Source organism: Hyposmocoma kahamanoa, unplaced genomic scaffold (genome assembly GCF_003589595.1).
Source record: "Hyposmocoma kahamanoa isolate Upper Pololo Valley unplaced genomic scaffold, ASM358959v1 86, whole genome shotgun sequence".
NCBI lineage: Eukaryota > Metazoa > Arthropoda > Insecta > Lepidoptera > Cosmopterigidae > Hyposmocoma > Hyposmocoma kahamanoa.
The window spans coordinates 3,020,855-3,042,738 of record NW_020654289.1 but is presented as its reverse complement, the minus strand read 5'-3'; the positions used below and the strand labels follow the sequence as shown (position 1 = coordinate 3,042,738).

General features: G+C 36.9%; 1 protein-coding gene across 1 annotated transcript; it reads left to right on the top strand.

The window, feature by feature from the left end:
- The first annotated feature begins 6,164 nt into the window (after positions 1–6,164).
- On the top strand, positions 6,165–12,211 carry LOC113234855. Its single transcript, XM_026470377.1, has 5 exons — positions 6,165–6,172; positions 6,599–6,752; positions 7,275–7,495; positions 8,261–8,368; positions 12,031–12,211. The coding sequence occupies exons 1-5, from the start codon at positions 6,165–6,167 to the stop codon at positions 12,209–12,211; spliced, it is 672 nt and encodes a 223-aa protein (XP_026326162.1).
- The last annotated feature ends 9,673 nt before the right edge of the window (positions 12,212–21,884 follow it).

Sequence of the window (21,884 nt, the reverse complement as noted above, 5' to 3'; positions counted from 1 at the left end):
GGTAGTGTAACCTAAGGGGTAGCTCAGGTCGCGTACCGAGAGGTACTTTACAAATATAAAATGGGATTAACTTCAAAATTAGATATTTATTGTATTTTTTCACAAATTCACTTCTGGAGGCTACATCTAGATCTGCCAAGGTGTTCTTCTTTTTCTATTCTATTTTTTTAAACACATTCTAAATACAAAACTATATTCACTCAGCCAGTAGTTCTACTCATAGAGTAGAGCCTAGACTAGAGTAGTATAAAAATCTGTATATCGGTTGGAAGAGCGGTAGCTCCGGTTAGGTATGCAGACATTGGTTCGAGTCCAGTCTGATCCAAGGAAGTTTCTGTCTGTTTGTTCAGTCTTTATCAATAATAATAACAAACTAGCGCAGTATTTTCACAAAAACATAGGTAAAGCTTACAATTAATTAGTAGTTTATGTAAAAATAAAAATTTATAAAAACTTATAATAATTTTGTAGCAGTAGAGCTTCTTGTGAAAGCACATGGGACTTGTGAACTTATATCACGGGGTGACGGGCGCAGTGGCAGTGCCCCTCAGATCTTTGCGAACTAAAGCTCTGAGTGGCACTGCAACTGTTATGGACAGGCGTGTAGTTTACTGTCAGGTGCATGACTTATTCGTCGCATCACTTGATATATAAAAAAAGTACTGACTGGGTCGCCATCTCATATTATTAGGATGGACGTAGGTGATAGAGTGAAATGCATTTGTTTAAAGCGATATGGTTAAAGCATGAAACACACTAACAGCGGGTGTAGGTCGGGCGCGTGTCGGGTCGGGAGCACGGCGGGTGTGTATTAATATGGACGACAACAGGCCTTCAACAGAACAGACACTTTATTGATTCGGTCTCCAGAACATAAGTGTTAAAACTATACAATTTAAAATCAAACGTAAACATAATTGCTAACAAATCAATACGCATCACATGTTGCAGTCAGACTACGAGTACAAATGGACGTAGTTAAACAAAAAGTATCCAATCGACATCCACTCACTTTCGAGATATGGCAGTTTGAAGTTTAAAAATATTTCTCACTCTTGTTTTATTTTCAAAACTTATAATGTCATGTAACTCAAGAGATATTTATTTATGTTTATATGTTGGATTTTTTGGCTGATCTAAGACGTTAGACTTTAGGAACCGTTTGGTACATGTAACTCATTTTTTGATAATTTTGTGGATTGGATCCTTTTTGCTTAACTACGTCCAAATGTAGGCTATCGATACTACAATTAGTAAATATTGGTTAATAGACTTTCCTGCACAAACTCAAGCAGAAATGTATTTTGTAGTAGGATAGAAAGGATGCCCGTGATATACTAAGTTAAATTTAAAAATCATATGTCGGTAGAAACATCATTACAATCTGCGGTGACCCGTGTAGAAGTCCTTGAATCGACTCAGGAAGTTCAGGGATGCTATTTTTTGTGGGGAAATCCTCCAAGGCCGGACTTCTACCTGCTAAAACCCCACGGTGACCTCCTCGAGTGCTCTAGTGGGTGGGATCCGGGAACAACTTTGCGTACAGGAACCTCCAGTACCTAGGAGGAGCTGCGTCCTCCCCCTCCCCTCCTCACGACGGCTGGGCGGAATCCTGGTCCCTCCCACAGTGGTGGCACTGCGTCGTCGACTCGCGTCCGATCCGGTTTAGATACTCATCGAAGTATCCGTGTCCGGTGATTTTATGTGTCAGCCGGAACGTGGTGACGCACTTCCGCTGGCTCAATCTGACTTCCAGATTGCTCTTGCGCTACTTTTCGAACACCTGTCGGCGCTCCTGTCACCGCACTTCGGGCAGCGCATCTTCCTCCGCCAGGATGTCCAGCGGGGAAGACCGCGCCAGGCCGATCCTAATGGCCATACGGCGCTGCAGAGCCTCAATGGTGTGCAGCGCCGCATGGCCATTAAACGCCCGTCATTGGATGTGACCAGACGGGCGCTCTATACAGGGCCACGAATCGCACCACTCCACCGTATTTGCGGCGAACTCCATCGGAAGGTCCCCTCACATTGGGCAGCAACCGATGCAACGCGCCCGCCACTGTATCGATCCGGGGAACCAGGCGCCGGAAGTGCTCCTCCAAGTCCCAGCGGCCGTCCAGGATGAAGCCCAAGCACTTTAAGTACCTACTTCCCTTACAGGGTTCAGGGATGCTAGTCCTACCCGATGTGACTACGGTGCCCCAACATAGTTCAGGCAGCACTTGTTGGTTGTCCCCCTTATGGCAAAATACTATTCAAAGTCAATATAGTTCTAAAGTAAAAGAAACATCGACACGATAAAAAGAAGGAGAAGAAACTTAAAGATAATATAATTATAGCTTTTTGTAGGTACCTCTAAAATAACCATAGCAACCGTCGCAAATGAGTGCCTTTCAAATACGAAATAACACCTTCTCGAACATCACGACAATCTATTGGATTACGTAGTTAGAAGTTTGTTCATCGTGATGGACTGGTAAAGAAAATTCGTGAGTTAAATACAGGATGTTCCTTAATCAACTTAAAAGCAACGACCCTGGTATTTACAGAGCAATTAACAAAGGCACTAATTGAATAAGAACTGTTTTAACAGTGACTATAAGTGTTACGATGCTTGTTAGTTTAAATTTCAGATACTCAGTCCTACGTCTGTTGCACTGCATATATGATGAGAGATAACAAATTATTTTAGAAAAAGTATCATTCTGTATATAAAAGTCAATGGGATTTGTACAATAAAGATTGTACAATAGTTCGGTATTTTTTGAACGGAGAACATGTTTTAATGTGTGAGTTGAAGAAAATCTGTAGTAATAGAAATGTAAGTATTTTTTTATTTTAATTGTCGACACTACCTCGAATTCAAACTTTTCCCTTACTAATACGGTTCATTTTGTTTGACGTAATTAAAGACATATGAAAAATATAGGTATATCGTACAGAATATGTGTTCTATTTAGTTCAGTTCATAAAAAAAACATTGGTATATGTACCTATTGAATACAGCGGTTCTTGTAAATGTTCTCGGTAAATTTGTGTCTTTTTTTTGTCGTGAAAATTTGTAGGAATCGTGTCTTCACACCATATAGTAATCAGTGTTTATCCTCAATTTCACTATATACATATTTGTTTCAAAGCGATTGATTCAACACTTTCACTGTTATGCGTAATCACCATAACCCAAAGCCATTGAGGAATACAAGAATACAAGAATACAAGATATTTATTCGCTGAAAAATGTAGTTTACAATGGTGTTATAGTATATTATTATTAGATAGTACATTTCACCAAAACTTGGCATGCGAATATTTTACACAATTCTTATTTCAATCACGCACAGTGGTTCAATTTTACAGTTTATGTTATCTATTAAAAAATCATTTATATTGTAGTAGCATTGTGAAACTAACAAATTATGTAATTTTATTTTAAATTGCCTACAATTTAGTTCTTTAACTGCATCTGGTATTTTATTAAATAAGGTTGTATAGACTGTTAATAACAACCTCACAACACTATATTATTAACATCATAAACAACAACTTTTGTTCCATGACTTTTTACAAAACATACAATAGTTATTTGTTATGCAAGGCTGCAAAGTTGTTCTTTGTCGCGTGTGCTTGTATTGAAACCAGAGCAAGCGAAGGGAGCTAAGACTGAACCACGAGCAAACCGAGTGGTTCAAATATAGATTCCTGAGCGTAGCGAGGGTTTCAAGACACGAGACGCAAAACAACTTTGCTGCCGAGCGAAACACACAACTTTTCACGTCACTATAGCGAGGGAAATGGTAGATGAAAGAAAAACAGTTGAATTATAAAACCTTTTTTAATACAGTTGCTCAAAACATGGTATTTTTCGTACAACAAATCGTGTCGAAAGTTGGATTTTTCGCACTAGTGCGTTTTGCTTTTCCATTTTTTTTTAAATTTACTGTTGTTTCAAGTCTTAAACATAGAAATAAAGAGGTTGTATATTTATTTAATATTTATGTGCTTTGTGACGTAAGTCATTCGTCATTAAAACTTATATTTATTTACAAATACTATATAATGAACATATCGAGTGGAGGTCCACAGTCTCTGCCTACCCCTGAATGGGTGACAGGCGAGATTTTTATGTATATATTTGTTCTATGTATTACAGATAAATTGTATCTCACTACTGTGCACGGGTTCCTAAAGAAGTTTAAACAAAAGTACCAGGACGTCATAATAAGAAAAGTGGTTACAGACCGATATTACAGAAAATAAACAAAAACAGCACGTTAGAACTAGATTTCCATAGACTTTTAACTAATGGTTGCAGTGGTTGTATTTCATTATTTTAATTTACTAGCAGAAAATGAGTTTTGTTTAAATATTGTTTTATTTTACTTTCAATGTAGTTCTTTCGCAAATGTATTAAAAAACGTCGTTTGATACACGTGCGGATTTGTCATTTTCACTTGTCTCGCGTCTTGACCCTCGCCTCTGGCTCGGGCCAAGAAGCCTCGAGACTCGTGAATAATGACTAAGTTTCCGCACTTATATCAAAAATAACTATTGTTGTACTATCTGACACTTTTTAAATTTGTATATGGTAGTAAGTTCAAACGTACAAGCGTCCCGTTCGACTACCCTCAACCCCGCTCCTGCGTTTTACATCGGACTGATAGTTTTGAGCACATTCTTTTGTTACCGCGCAAAAGTTGTTATTTACGATGTTAGTAATAAAGTCCTGCGAGGTTGTTCGCATTTTACAAGTAACCCTGAATACAGGTGTAATAAAAATGTGCTACGATACTCAATTATCATATAGTTATAATTACAGATTTTAGTGATAAGTTTATATATTAAGTTTATATCACTTTTAAATATCAACTCTCGTTTGCGCTGAAATCATAAATTAGAAAGCTGAAAATAGCGCAGCGCCAACAATTGACCTGTGTGTACGTTTCCGTATATTCCAAAAATATTCTATATTTATTGTAATAAAGATAATAAAAAACAATATATATACATATTGTTGTATGTATGTATGTATGTATGTATGACTGAGACTAAACGCGCTAGTGCCATTACTTTTGCCAACAAAATTCCGGATTCGATTATGAACATCAAAATAGCCGAAATAAATATAAATAAAGTAAAATTATTTCGCTATGCCGGAAATTAAATATGGAAACCTGTTACACTCATGTTACACTGTACCCATAGTGTGTGCAATCGCACAAACGTAACTTGAATAACAATCAATCCTATTTATCGAATTCTTAGGATTTTGCGATTATTACACATTGAAAATGTAACTGTGTTATTTCGGATCTAAATCAAGAATATTTTTTTTTTTCAAACAAACCAACTTTACGGGCTCTTTACAAGCTGCATGATGTTATCAAATAGTTACATATTAGATACATACATAGATCTACAACAAACATCAATTAGTCAAGGCTAATAATATTGCAAACCACGCTATTCTGAATGTAATAAAATTCAGAATTATGCTTTAAGTTGAGGCCAGACCAACGTCATTTTGTGAGTTGTGAGTTGCGTTTTTTGAGTCTGCGTAGTTTACAGATTTCAATGCTTTCGTAGTTATTCACTAAATGATTATCACTACAATACCGGCACACTATGATGGCCGTTTTGACAGATTACAATAGTGAGGTCAAATCTCTATTCATTGTCGAAAAAATATATTATAATCAAATGCGAGTCGCATCTATAAATTTTTAGATTTATGACTAGTATTGCAAGGGGTAGCTGATTAAAAAGTTTTAATAAAACGAAAATAAAAATGTTTCCTTTATACGTATGTCGTCAATTCGAAACGAAAACTTTGTTTTGCATTGAGCTTTGACGCGAGTTTTCCGGATGTAGAAGTTATGCTGGACAGCGATGCTATAAGTGACGATCGTATTAGATTTAATTTTTAACAATTATGAATTTCGATAAACAAATGCCGAGTTGTGTCCTGAAATTACAAGTTTCATAAATTTTACTGCACGTCACTGTTGACAACAATGTACATCTATTAGCAGTTATGTAGTCCTTTAACATAGTAATGAATTAATACAAAACTTGATGAGAGGACAAACGTCAAAACGGTCATCATAATGTGCTGGTACCATAATTACAGGTTTCATACTATACCCGTAACCATAGAATAAGAAGCCATGTTGTCGTAAGACACTTGTAATTGTAATAATCTCATAGTTTAATTTCGTATTTTGTTCGGTTGCTTTTAAGCGTTTGTCTGAATATTTGTGTCCAAATAGTGTAATGGATCCATTAACATTTGTGAAGCATTTCATGATATTAGAAAAAAAAATGAAGCTGGCTACATCCACTCAATACGAAAATTTGAAAGTGGTCACCTTCATAGTTTAAATTTAAAGTACTACCACATGTTAATAAATGTTACCCTTTCGCCTCTCTCTAATTTTTGCGCCCCTGAATCGGCAAACAACTTATTGTGTCGTGTGGCACAAAACGAATTTTAATATAAAACTGTATGCAGCGTAAATTAAGCGACTCAAAAAACACGACTCACAACTCAAAAGATTACGCTCGTCTGGCCTCACCCTAATAGGTGTGTATGTTTTTACAGGTCTCTTGAATTATTTAAAGTAATTTGTTTACTTTGGATTGTAATATGCAATGCAGTGAAATCAGAAGACAAAAACTGTGTAGAAGAGGACCATAGAAGCAAACGTCAATTGAACGGGTTGCCATTGGTGTACCCTTATGGAGGACTTTATAAGGTAAACCCCTTCTAAATATCACAACAATTAACAATTAATATCACAAAAAACAATCAATTTGCTTCGTTAATGTTTCAAATGTAAGATAATTAGGGCCATTGATACAATAACCCGTCATGCTCTAAAGATTTTGGTAAATATAATTAAATGTTTTTATATATATTTTTATAACCTTTTATAAATATTTATAGATATTCATAATTTTTTGTAAATTATGAAAATGTTTATAATTTTTCTTATAATATTACATTTTTTTAAATGGTGGACGATAACAGCTGTGAGACACGGTGTAAAAATGCGTTAACAGACGGTATAAAAAATTATGTTGTGGCTTTATTCAACGAAGGGTTGGAATTAAATAGCAATTATTCATCATAAGGCGTTGTAAGGACGACAATGTGGTAGAGACTGGATGAAAACAGCTGGAGACCGCCAGGAACGTGTAAAAGGGCTTTCTAGATTGGACAAATTGGAAAATCACGAAAAAAAAATGGTTATTTAATTTATTTCTCTTTTTCTTAGCTCATTCTGGGCATTGGAGTGCCAATAAAATCGGAACCATACATAAACCTGGCATTCGCAGCTAACTTCCAATACCAATATACGCAATTCCAAAACATAAGTCAGCTCTCGCAGTACTATTTCATCAAGGAGGTCTCTAGAGAAGAAAGAGAAGCGGAGTCGAGAAGTCGTAAGAATGAAAGATTGACCTTTTATAAGGCTATGATCGGTTTGTTGGAAATGTAAGATGTATTTTATTAGCTGTTAAACTCTTTATGAACAAACTCGTCCAGGGAAGTACTGAGGGACACAGCCACATAAGTTGACAAGTCTCGTGTGCCTTAATGTCACCAGCATCTTTAACCTTTCAAAATCGAAACACATTACTGCTTGGCGGCAGAAATAGGTAAGGTGGCAGTACTTTCCTGGACGAACTCTTTCAAAAAAGATCTCAGATCCGGAAGGCTGATCTGTTTGCCGACAATTAAAATAAATAATTGAACTCTACTGCTGCTAAGACGAACCCTTTCACAAGTTACTCTACAGCTACTTCGAAATTGTTAATGCAATCATTGTGCGTTTTGTTGCAATTGTTGTGCTTGAAAGGCTCAGATTGAAACAAGTTACATAATAACATTGACTTACAATTATATGGACGTCGGGTCCGCGCTAAAAAGTGTCCGAACTTATAGGGCGTTACAATCGTATACAGAGCGTCATTCACGCTTTAGTCTTCGTTTGTTTCTTCTGACAGCGAAGCAAGCAAAATTAGACAGTACTGCGATGACATTACAATTTAAATTCAACGTTTTAGCTTTTTCATATCCCTTTACATGTCACTACGTTTAAATAGGTTGACTTGGGACATTTTTTTCGTGGTTTTTGTATTAGACCCGTCGTCCATTTATTTGTAAGTCAATGCATAATAAAGTTAAAAAACGGCTTCTTTAAATCAATCACAATTTTTTCATTGCAGTGTATACATGCGTAATTTATAATAATTTCAGTAACGGTATGAATGGTCACGACTGCGTGTTGAGAGCTATTTGTGAAGCTGCGCAATATCCAGTCGAAGAGGAGGGACTCTTTGGTGAAATAATCCATATTTTGTTAACGTGAGTAATTATTCTATTTCTATTTTTGCACTGGACTGATTGAGGTTGCTTTAATTGCTTGGCCTATTTTGAATTTCGTCAATACCTCAGATGGTCTATATTTATTTCTCTCGTGAATTTATAGTTGTCTATGTGATTACGATGTTCTTACTATTATGTTCGTTTTCTTTTAATTTTATTATACAAAGAGATTACAAATTAGCTCAAGAACTAAAGGGATGTAAGATAAACCCTATTGGGTTTTTGCATGGGTTTTACAGCCCATCGCCTTATTGTTTCACAAGTCTTAAATAAAATATAATATTTGCTATGTTTATTGGGTGTTATTTTTCTACTATATGTTTTTTATCATAAAATTAATACGTTAACTCTGTAAACGTGTTAATTTATAATAGTCAGATATATTTTGTTAATGTCATAGGTAGATTAATAAAATTAATTCAAAGATTTTATATAATTTTTATTTCAATTGAATGTTGTTTAAGTTTATACTTTATGTCTGTTCTCGTGAGATATTTTTTAGTGTATTGGTAAGTCATTTATAAGGTTGAGAATACAATAGCTATCTGTTCTTAGTTATACACTTGATGATCTTAGCAATCGATTTTCCGCGGGTTTGATTATCATGGGAGTATGTTTTTTATAGGTATGTACGTCGGTGTTAAAAAATTGTTCGACCTGTATTGTCATAGGTACAACTTTGCAGTGTTTAAATAATGGCTCTGTACCTTTGAAATTAGGTTGAAATTTTGAAGGTACTATTTTTTGACGAATCAAAATTGCAGTTTTGTTTATAACAACAAGTGACGGAAAGGACAAGTCGTGCGCCTGATGATAAACTACTTGCTTGTCCATTACAGTTACAGTGCCACTCAGAGCTTTAAATCGCAAAGATCTGAGGGCAGTACCACAGCGCCCGTCACCCTGAGACATAACTTGACAAGTCGCATGTGCCTGTAATTTCACCAGAACCCTTACCCTTTAAACCCGGAACACAGTAATGCTGACATTACTGCTTGGCGGCAGAAATAGGTAAGGTGGCAGTACCACCCTGGACGAACTCTTCACGAGGGCTACATAATTACGCTACTATAGAGCTACTAAAAGTGCATTATTAGTTCATAAATTCTATCTTAGCGAGAGTATTCTATCTTAAATGTTCTACCATAAGTGCTCAATCCGTATCCAATGATTGATTCACGTAAGGACTTATATATTAAAACTGCTATTAAAATTTTAACATTTCTAAAATAATTACGAATTGCGAACAGCTTTGCAGTTAAACAGTGAAATAACTTTAAAAAAAGCCTGTATATATATTATATATATTAAGTTAATATTATTTAGGTGTCATTATAATCTGTCAACCGTTTGTTTAACTTTTGACATATTCACGCCTCCGAAGTTCCGTAATTATAGACATACAACTATAGACAAAAAAAGTAATACTTCCTGGACTCTTTTGTTTTTTAATTTTAGTGAAGGGACGTGCTCTTTAGCTCCGATATTTATCGAGCCAAGGGATTACGTAGCGAAGATTATTCAAGTTGACAAATTTTGGTACCTGTCTAATAAATTATAACGAAATTAAATAAATTATAAATAATTATAATAAATTAATTAAATTTTTATTCAATTATTTTTTGTGAAATTACTCCACTAGTTTGTTATAATTATTAATACAAAGATCGAACACTCAGAAAAAATTCCTTCGATCCGGTCGGATTCGAACCGACGTCTTCTTGCATACCGTGCCAGACGCTATACCAACTAAGCCACGGAACGAACCAACGGACCTCACGAATTTTTCTATGTGCTTGAGTCGTGTCTTTGTATTTGGTCTTTCAACGACTTTTTAGTCGTAGCGCCATCTACGACCGGATCGAAGGAATTTTTTCTGAGTGTTTTTCTGAGTATTCGATCTTTGTATTAATAATTATAACAATTATAATAAATTCTTATTGTTTATTATAATGAATCGTCAGATTCTTCTCCATATGAACGGGAATCATCATTTGAATACTTATTAACATGAGTCCGGTGCGATGCACGCTCAGATTCGGACGTGCTCACACAGTAAGAATTATATTAATTCGCGATCCGCGCGGTAATGACCGCTACGCGTAATTGACTATGGGTTCCCAACAACTCATAGCCAATGAACTGCTGGCGTTCATACAACACGCCATCGACACTATGGACGAGGTCAGCATCATGCAGATCTGCAAATCAAACTTTAAAGAAGATGAGATTTGCAGTGGCAAGGCGCTGCTTTTCCGTGTGCTTGGCAAGGCCGAGCAGATGCCATCTCGCCGGAGGGATGGAGGAACGAAGAGCATCCAGGACATTATAACGATGTTAAAGGAAACCGACCCAGACGACGTGCCTGCTTTCGTGGCAAAGGAGCTGCACAAGCTGCCCCCTGTCACGTTCGACCATGTCGATGTCACTAGGCTGCTTAAGGACATCACATCCCTGAAAGCAAGTCTGGCCGAAGTTCAATGTAAATTGGAGGCTTCGGATAACACCATCTGTGAGTTACGTGCCCAAGTTGTATTACTGAGTAGTGCAACTTCGGTAAGTAGGTCACCCGAGGCCTGTAACGTGAATACTCGTCGCGGGGCACATAATGCATCTATCGGCAGTTTTGAGTCGGCCCATACGGATGCGTCACCGACCGCTGTCGCTGAGCGCGATTCCCCGCGCCCCGCCCCTCGATTGTCCGCTCCGGCGGAGACGTCACGCGTAAACACGTTGACCCCTCCACGTGATTACGCCGCTGTCGCAGCTGTTAACCGACCCGTTGCTCCACAACCACAAGCCAGGCAGCTATCAACGAAGGGGATGAAAAAACCTCGTGTACCTGTCTCTGAAGTTGCAAAACCACAGAGGCAGACGGACCGGTGCGACGATGACGGCTTCACAAAGGTGGAGAAGAAGAAGAGGAAGCCCACCAGCCGTAACCTGTGCGGCACTGCACCGACAGGGTCCAACTTTTTGCTGCGTCCGGCAATCCCGACAACGCTGCTGTACCTGTCACGCCTGCATTACTCCACGAAGTCTGAGGAGATAGTGGAGTACATCAGGTTGAAATCCAAATACACCCTGAGGGTCGAGCGGTTGGAGTCTCGCCACTACGTGAACTTTAATTCGTTTGTGGTGAGAGTGCCGACCGAACATCTGTCGACCTTCATGAAGGAGGAGTTCTGGCCGAAGGGTGTCCTATACCGGCGATTCCGTGGCCGGTTGCCTGACACCAGATGGCGCCACACGTCGCCGACAACCTAAATACGTGTTAAATTAGTAATTAGTGTTATTTTATATTGTTATGTATGTTAGTCTGTAAGGTATGTATCTATGGGTCTCAGTAACCTGAATATAAATAAAGAAATAAAATAAAAAAATATTAATTATTAATTCTTGAGTTCGCAAATTGTCAAACGCAACATCACGATTCCTATCAGATAATATCTTCTTTTAGAAACCCGCTCACATTCACGATTAAAAGTTCTTCATAAATAAAATCGATTGTTATAAAAAATCGAATCGGAAACTCATTACGACATCACTAATTGATTAGAATTAGAAAAGAGAAATAAACGATTGGACGGAGTATAGTTGGTGGTATTAATTATTAAGTATATTAAGTGTTTTACTTGCAGTCCGGACTACGGCCGGTCATTATTTGAAGAAGACCTATACGAGGAAAATGCTATGGCTGAATACAATGACGCTGCGACGGCCGGGAGACAGATGTTCCACTGTCCATCTATTTACGAAGGTTGTCCTGAAGGGCAAGGGTTCTTTGAACTGATAACTAAACTTGTCGATGAGGCGTATTAAAGAAAAAGAAGTGAAGCTGAGTCCACAGAGGAGAAGCGGGAAAAGCTGTTTTCCTCAACCATTGACTTACAAATAAATGGACGACGGGTCTAATACAAAAACCACGAAAAAAATGTCCCAAGTCAACCTATTCGAAATTTAAATTGTAATGTCATCGCAGTATCGCGCTGTCAGTAGAACAAATGAAGACTAAAGCGGAGTTTGGCGCTTTGTATACGATTTTAGCGCCTTACAAGTGCGGACACTTTTTAGCGCGGACCCGACGTCCACATAATTGTAAGTCAATGTGCTTAACCAAATGATTTAGGTATTTACTACTAAATAACGCTCTTGCAAAAAATAAAATATACACCTAAGGATATTGTCTAAAGAAGTGTTTAGAAGTAATTATCTCTTGTTTCATCATTTGAATACTTATTAACATTAATTATTAATTCTTGAGTTCACAAATTGTCAAACGCAACATCACGATTCCTATCAGATAATATCTTTTTTTAGAAACCCGCTCACATTCACGATTAAAACTTCTTCATAAATAAAATCGATTGTTTTTAAAAATCGAATCGGAGTCTCATTACGACATCACTAATTGATTAGAATTAGAAAAGAGAAATGTCAAGTGACGTGAATAAGTCGTGCGCCTGATGGTCAGTTACACGCCTGTCTATAATAGTTACAGTGCCACGCAGAGCTTTAAATCGCAAAGATCTGAGGGGCACTGTCCCTGCGCCTGACACCCAGAGACATAAGTTGACAAGTGTGTGTGTAATGTGCCTGTAATTTCACCAACACCTTTACTCACACAATGAAATCTAAAAAACTGAATTTATCTCCTAATTTGCCATCCTTAGAGGTGTAATATTTTTTTCAAATTTGAATAGGACTACTAATGAGGTAGCCCCTTTCCAACGAAAATAGAATCTTCACAATCGATTATATATATAACTCAAAAATGCATTTTCTGAGAATCGATGAAAAACTAATTACCAGTGAATTAAAATTGATGTATGGGTTATATTTTATTATTGACATCTAAACAATTACCGACTTGCAAATACATTTTAGAATAAAATTTAGAGATAAGTAGATATATTTTAATTGTTTCTTACAACATTCTAACGACGGTTTTATTGACGTGTATAGAATCAAATTTTACGTTTAGTAATGATAGAATCTTGAAATTCACGTATTTTGAGTTACAACACTTTTGCAATAGCAGTGCGAAATATCAGAGTAAGCGCGTAACATACACACACAAAAATACAATCAAATTGAGAACCTTCTCCTTTTTGAAGTTAGTTAAAAATGAAATACATTCCTATAATACAAACTGTCAGTTATTTTTCAAAAAATATTTTATATAAATTAATAAATAAATGAAACGTCTTGTAAAAACAATAGAAAAAGTGATTAATTTAGTAATCGATTTGTAGTTTTATTAAACGAAACTGCCTCCGTGGCCGAACGGTTACCACGCCGGACTGCCACGCAGAGGTCCCAGGTTCGATTCCCGGGCCGGTAGAAATATTTGTACGGCCTACATTTATTTCTCTCGTGAGTTTGGGTGTAATTTGTAGTTGTCTACATATGTGTGTGTCTCCATGGCACCCGCGATACGGGGTTTCCCTAGTGCGGTAGCTGGTGGTAACTGACACGCCTGTCGGTTACCACCAGCTCAGAGCATCAGAACTTTAAATCGCAAAGATCTTAGGGGTACTGCCACTGCGCCCCTCACCCTCAGTCATAAGTTGACAAGTTAATGTAATTTCACTAACACCCTTGCCCTTCCAAACTGGACAGCAGTAATGCTCAGATTATTGCTTGGCGGCGGAAATAGGTAAGGTGTTATTACTACATTGGACGAACTCTGTCACAAGATGCGCTACTGCCTACTGCCATTAAAACGGTATTGCAGACGAAAAAAATTGTAAACAAAAAGTGTTTAATACCTGTAGTAATGTCGAATTCGGGAACAACAATTGTCTTCTACTTCTGTTATGTATAAAACTTTTCTTTTGACTGTCACTTAATGCAATTGCACTTATCGAAAGTATATGTAATATTTTTGTAATTGAAAACATAATTTTCTGGTGCTTTATTATTAATTTCTTTTAATGCTGGATGCTGTGCTTCCGTTTTAAGAATGAACGTGGACCCGGATCTAAAAGTCACCTTACGTGTTTGTGAAACGTATTCAATTTGACCATAGATATTGATGGAAACAGGAAACAAGTTGAAACTAGTGTTGCAAAGAATAGCGTATTTCGAATATTCGGCATGATTAACTAAAATTTGTTTTGCTTTGTAAATAAAAAGGATTGGTTGATTTTGTTAGCATTTATTTAGTCAGAAGCAACTGCATAATATGTTGATAATTTTTATTTGATATAATTATGTTACATTTTTTTGAATAAGTAAGTGGGTAAATCACTTGTATTATTGTTAAATATAATTATGAAAATCGGAAACAACGACGGTACCACAAACACTCAGACCGGAGACAATATAGAAAAGTTAGTTTTTCTACACTGACCCGGCCGGGAGCCAAACCACCTCAGAGATGGTAACGTCATGAAAACCGGCGTGCAAGCTCCTACAGCTCGTTGTCTATCGATCTTCCTTTTTTAAGATAAAAAAAAACGGAAAATTGTGTTTTCGCGGACGTTGATGTACGTTCAGCATTAATAAAACTTACACAAAAATTTACTCTTTTTTCTTATACCTTTCTCCTGTTTTTAGGTCTTTCGTATTCGACCGAATAGCAAAAACACAGTCTGTTTAGCAAAAGCGAATCAAATAACCAAACTAAGCGAATATTCGTACGTTTCTAGTTAATTCATGTCAAATCATTTTAAATTAAACTATTTTTTCCGGGTTTGAAATCTCAAACATTTGTTCAAACTACGACTTGGGTTGTATACAGGTCCCATGGATCTCTCCCATGAATATATTATTTATTTTCTATTTTATAAAAACTTTTTAGGAAAATTCACGAAAATTCTAACTGTACAATTATAGTTTTACTAGATATAAGTAATCAAATGCCATTGACGAATTTCCACCTTAAGCAAGCAATACAAAGTGCTTACAAAAATGAAGAAAAAAATTTATAAAAAACACAATAATTGGAGTTTTCTAAATATGTATAATCTCGGAGTCGGAACAAATACGAATTGGATGCAGTATACTAAGCATTAAACGCGCTTAAAGTGTATCATTGCCCGTGATTGCACGTTATGCGTCAAAGTGACATTTGGTCATTTCCCGCCTGACAGTGTCTATTTTTGTACAGAACAAATCAAAATCAGAGTGCTTTTGTAAAGTATTACTAAAAGGTGTAATGGCGCTGCTGGTGCTGGTGGCGTTCTGTAGACTGCAAAATAGCCTGGATAGCAGTAATATAGCCAGGTCCAAGGGTAGTAATAGCCTCCGCAGCCCCGCAGCCTCCATACGTCTTACTTAGCAAGTTTTAGCAGTTGAAAAGACGGAAGTCCGGTTTATAGGAATTTATTAAGTACAGCAACAATATTAATATCTTAAAATGTAAACGGTTCAAAAATAAGAAAGTAGATGTTTTCGCTACCGCGATCGCGGAGATAGTCACCGTGGTACGAAGCAAAATGAGAAAGCCATTGACTTACAAATAAATGGACGACGGGTCTAATACAAAAACCACGAAAGAAATGTCCCAAGTCAACCTATTTAAACGTAGTGACATGTAAAGGAATATGAAAAAGCAAAAAGGTTGAATTTAAATTGTAATGTCATCGCAGTACTGTCTAATTTTGCTTGCTTCGCTGTCAGTCGAACAAACGAAGACTAAAGCGTGAATGTCGCTCTGTATACGATTTTAACGCCCTATAAGTTCGGACACTTTTTAGCGCGGAACCGACGTCCATATAATTGTAAGTCAATGGAGAAAGCGAAAAAAAGATGGGAAAAAAGATGAAGCAAAAGAAAAAATGATACGATACAAAAAGGTTAGATGACGGTATAAGGAGGTCACATCGTCGCGCTGGATAGCAGTAATATAGCCTGGTCCAAAGGTAGTAATAGCCTCCGCAGCCTCCGCAGCCTCCATACGTCTTACTTAGTAAGTTTAGCAATTCAAACGTTGAAAGTCCAGTTTATAGGTATTTATTGGGTTTTAGCAAATATATTATAATCTTTAAAATGTAAACTGTATAAAATTAGCTAATAAACGATTCAAAAAGATAAGTAGAGATACGTTCGCTACCGCGGTCAAGCAGAGAGTGGCGATGGAAAGAAACAAAATCAGAATGCGGAACATTTTAAATTTAAATATGAGTAGAAGAAGGAAAAACGATACGATACAAATGGAGAGAGGCGATACAAAAGGTGGGATGACGGTGTAAGGAGGTCACACCGTCACAAAGGTGTCAATGCATGCACCAGGTCGTGTAACAAGTTAGTTCGAAGCATTCTAAGTAACAACAATATAATATAAGTATGTCTTATTATAATTATGTTAACTATAGTATGTAATTTCCCACCTGTTCGACACGGAAATGCTTATACTTCGCTCGTATCGTATGGTTGTTGCATTATTATTTCTGTTATATTGAAAAGTTGTAAAAATAATTTTTAAAAATTAAGATCTTCATCATAGTATTTTCGTGCTACATTGAATTAACGTTTGTTGAATGCAGGTACAGTTACGTCTTGATTTTTTTTGTAATATCAAGTGACGTGAGTAAGTCGTGCGCCAATGGTCAGTTACACGCCTGTCTATAATAGTTGCAGTGCCACTCAAAGCTTTAAATCGTAAAGATCTGAGGGGCACTGCCACTGCGCCCATCACCCTGAGACATAAATTGACAATCCCCATGTGCCTATAATTCCGCCAGGAATGCGGATTAGTATTATCATTGTGGAGTATGATTATGAGAAAGAAATGAAATTATGAACAAATTTTAAATTCGAAGCACTTTGGACAATATGTGCGTCCGTAGAAACGTAATGTGCGAAAGTTTTTCTAAAAGTTTATTGAATTTCAGGAAGTAACACTCGACTTACTCCACTAGTTTGTTGTAATTATTAATTCAAAGATCGAATCCTTAGAAAAAATTCCTTCAATCCGGCTGGATTCGAGCCAACGTCTTCTAGCAAACCGTTGTCAGACGCTATACCAACTAAGCCACGAAATGAACCAGCTGACCAAATGATTTTATACTTGTAAACAAAGCGGACCGCATCAATTTTTCTATGTGTTTATTGTCGTGTCTTTGTATTTGGTTTGTCGACGTCTTTTTAGCCGTAGCGCCATCTATGAGAAATCTTAAGTATTTCGTCACCCAGTTAAATACCTTTACAGCTACCAGCCCTGGCTAAAGATGTCGCTATTCATTGTATTTAATTTTTTATTGAATTGATTTTCAATTATTTTTATGTGAAATTACTCCACTAGTTAGTTTTAATTATTTATACAAAGCATACTGAGCCTGACGCTATACCAACTAAGCTACGGAACGAACCAGCGGAACCAAATACAAAGATTTGGCTTTTTCAACGACTTTTTAGCCGTAGCGCCATCTATGAGAAATCTTAAATATTTCGTGAATGTTTTTGTGAAATTACACCACTAGTTTGTTATACCTATTAATACAAAGATCCAATATTTCTTTTAAAAACGAAACCAAGTTTAAACTCCCGACACTAAATGCAAATATTAGAAAACAAATTCATAGCAACTAATGTCTATCGCTGATACGTAATACGTCCATTGTCTGCAAGACAATTATTGTAGTACACTGACTTGTGACATGCTTATTGGATAAACAAATTAGACCTGACTGTCATGTGACAAGAGAATTACAGATGTAACGTGTCTTCTCACGTGCTCGTGTTAGGGCTAGGTGCTATTGGTTTATTTGTTTATCCTATACTGTCTCGTGGCTTTGAAAGATACAAACAAGAAATGTATTTTTTTGCTATTGCTGTACAATATAAATGAATCTTTTTTCGAATCTAAGTCGCGTATTTTTGTTTTTTCAAACCGACTCACGTTTCGGGCTGTTTTTTTTTTTGTTTAGGGACCACATCATTGCCTGGTCTCAAACAAGGGAATTCCTTTCTTCTTCTTATAGTATCCATGGCAAATACTATAATGCATACCATCGTGGTGAAAGGCTTTGGCAAACGGCGCAAGGTACTCGCTGATTGATGCCCAGGGAGCGTCAGACGCAAAGGAAAGAGTGGTGGGCCACTTCCCAGAACACCCAGACTAGAACCAATTTAGAAAAGTTAATTTCTCAATTTGGTTCTATGGGGAATCGAAACCAGGATCTCGTTATCCAGCGCCCATGGTACTGCCACCGTTAATTGAAAGTGCGCATGTGACAATAAAAAGAGGCCGATCTCCATGACGTAATGCACAAACGCTCTTAGGTATAAAGCATTTTTTTTACTTCGTCATTTACTAATTATTATATATTATTATGCCACAGTTCACCACTAGGGACTTCACTACGCGAGTCGTCTACTTTTGCTTTAAACGCCCACTCATAAGTAAACCGTCAACGATAAGTTTGCCCGTAGCGCCATAGTCTACAAAGTTGAGTTGTGTAACTATACAAACATAGCAGATCGGCTTGTGTAGGTGAGCACCATGTACGGACGCATAATCTCGCGCGGCACTCGCGTTGCTCAGCGCGGGTTGTCACGCTTTATTTGTAGAATTGGAGTGTTCGTTTACCAGGCAACAGACTACGCCACATTTCGCCGACAATTGCATTTCGTGTACATTGCATATTTAGTTTTTATATTACCTTAATGGTATAAAAACTTGGTAATAAAAGGTAGCCTAGGCGAGGCTATGAATTGACAAGTGTGTCGATGCATTATGGATTTTTTTTATAATTCCATGTGACGGGACAAACAAGTTGTGCGCCTGGTGGTCGCTTACCACCACACGCCTATCCATAACAGTTTCAGTGCCATTCAGAGCTTTAAATCGCAAATATCTTAGAGGCACTGCCGCAGCGCCCGTCACCCTGAGACATAAGTTGACAACTCCCATGTGCCTGTAATTTCACCAGGACCCTTACGCGTCAAAACCAGAACACAGTAATGCTGACATTACTGCTTGGCGGCAGAAATAGGTAAGGTGGCAGTACTTCCCTTGACGAACTCTTTCACAAGGATCTCTAATTGAAATATTAAATATTAAGTTGACGTAGTGTTAATTTGGAGGTATCGATTTATCAACTTATGTCTCAGGGTGACGGGCGCAGTGGCAGTGCCCCTCAGATCTTTGCGATTTAAAGCTCTGAGTGGCACTGTAATTGTTATGGACAGGCGTTTTGCTTACCATCAGGCGCACGACTTGTTCGTCCCGTCACTTGATATTATAAAAAAAAAAATCTCAGTACAGAGTACTAAAAAAACTGATCTCAAGAGTATGTGGAATTACATCTATTTGCCAAGTTATATTGAAATATCCCCTAGTTCGCCACTATACGGGACTTGACACAGGAGATAATAAAAATCGATTCTCACTACTCAAAGTATAATGAGAGAGAAAAACGCTTTGAATTGGAGAAGAGCAAAATTAGAGGTGAATGATTTTCTCCAAAATTAAATAAGACCACTAAAAAAAGAAACTTTCCATCAAAAAGAAACATACAGTCAAATGGAGAACCTCCTCCTTTTTTTGAAAACGGTTAAAAAAGTATACGTTACCGTATTCTCGTGCTGTATTGAAATAACCTGTGTTAAATGCGTTACGACGTAAGCATTACTGTATTTCGGTTATGAACGGTAAGGATGCTGGTGAAATTGCGGGCACATGGGACTTGTCAACTTATATCGCTGGATGTCGTGGATTGCTTGAGTGCCACTGCAATTGTTATGGACAGGTGTCTCGCTAACTACCAAGCGCATGAATTGTGGTCATTTTGTTTTTAATGTAAATAGCTTTTTTAGTTTTTTGTTTTCTTTTATTCACAAAATAGGCATTTCGAACTCTTGGCGACATCCCGAAGCATACTGCAGTTTTATTTTGCAGCCACGATCATTGTCATTGAATATGCAATTATAATGTCATAATCTTAAGGTATATTACTAATTGTCACCTAAATCCCTTCACGTTCCGTCCTTGCAGTGGGCGCCGGACACGAGCCTTGACGCACTGAACTGGCGGGAGTTGGACTACTCGTTTTATCATGCTATGGTAGTGCCGAAAGTATAAATTCACACGTAGGGAACCAACAGTACTTATACCAATGTTTTGATTTTTCTCGAAGTTTGCACACGTTCAGTGTGCTTCTAAATGGCCACAGTCATGTACAGACATACTAATGGTTGTGACAGTGTACACAAATTGTTAACATACGTTAAGAAGTATTACGTAATATCACTATACTGTGTAAATTTTTGTGCAGATGCTATGGAAATGTAAAAGATGTGAGTTATCATGAAACCTTATTGCAACAACAGGTAAGTCTATAATGTTTTATTTCTTAAGAGCAAAGGGAACAGATTCCTCGTCTACAATAAATTTTTTCAAAGTTGAGTTTGTGGACAACCTTACTGCCCTTCTTATAATAACTAACGTAATCGACATTTTTAGCGAAATTAAGTTATTAAAATATCTGGGTTCAGCGAAACAAGATCTACAACCACCTTTAATCGGTTTTTTAATAACTTATTTAGTTTTAGTTTTATTGTTAAGTGTGGATACTACCTTAGCTCGTATTGAAATTTTTCCTGTACTAATACGGTTCGTTTTTTTTTACAAACGTAATTAAAGTCATTATTTAGTTCAGTTGATGTTGAAAAAAATCATTGGTATATGTAAAACACCTATTCAATACCGATTTTTTTTTAATTTCAAGGTGGGTTTTTTTTTTTTTATATCGTGAAATTAATTTTGGTAATCGTGTTTTCATATTGTATGGTGATCAGTGTACATCCTCAACTTTACTCTATATGTTATTCCAAAGGAATTGATTTAACAATTTCACTGTTATGCGTAATCAACCAAAGCCTTTTGAGGTTGTAGCGACTCATAAACAACAACCTTTGTTCCATTACTGTTTACAAAAGGTAATCTTTTATGTATTTGTTGTCCTATCTGCCACTTTTTAAACTACTTCAAAAAAGAGGAATTTCTAATTCAACTGTATTTTTTGTGTGTCTATGACACAATTACTCCAACTTTTGTGAAGCGATTGTTTTGTTGGAAAGGGTCAAACCCCATTCAAATTTGACATTTTTTAAGAGACAATAAAACTTTAGCCAATAACTCGAAAGTTACCGAAATAATAATAATAACGCACACACTCAAAATAGCCTCGCACTAAAGAAACCCTGTGTCGCGGGTGCCATGGACACACACATAGACAACCACAAATTTCCCCCTAAACTCACGAGAGAACTAAATGTAGGCTATACAAATAATTCTCCCGGCCCTGGAATCGAACCTGGGACCTCTGCGTGGCAGTCCGGTATGGTAACCGTTCGGCCACAGAGTTAGTTATGACACGAAGGGCATAATAGTAAACCAAAGTATGAAAAGTAAATTTATACAAATACATACTTATGTATCATAAACTTGCTTTTTTGTTTCTGTAGAAAAGATTGTAAAGAAATTTTGAGATTCGAAAGAAATTCGTTTGTTCGTGACTGTTCTAAAAGTAGTTATTTTGATTAC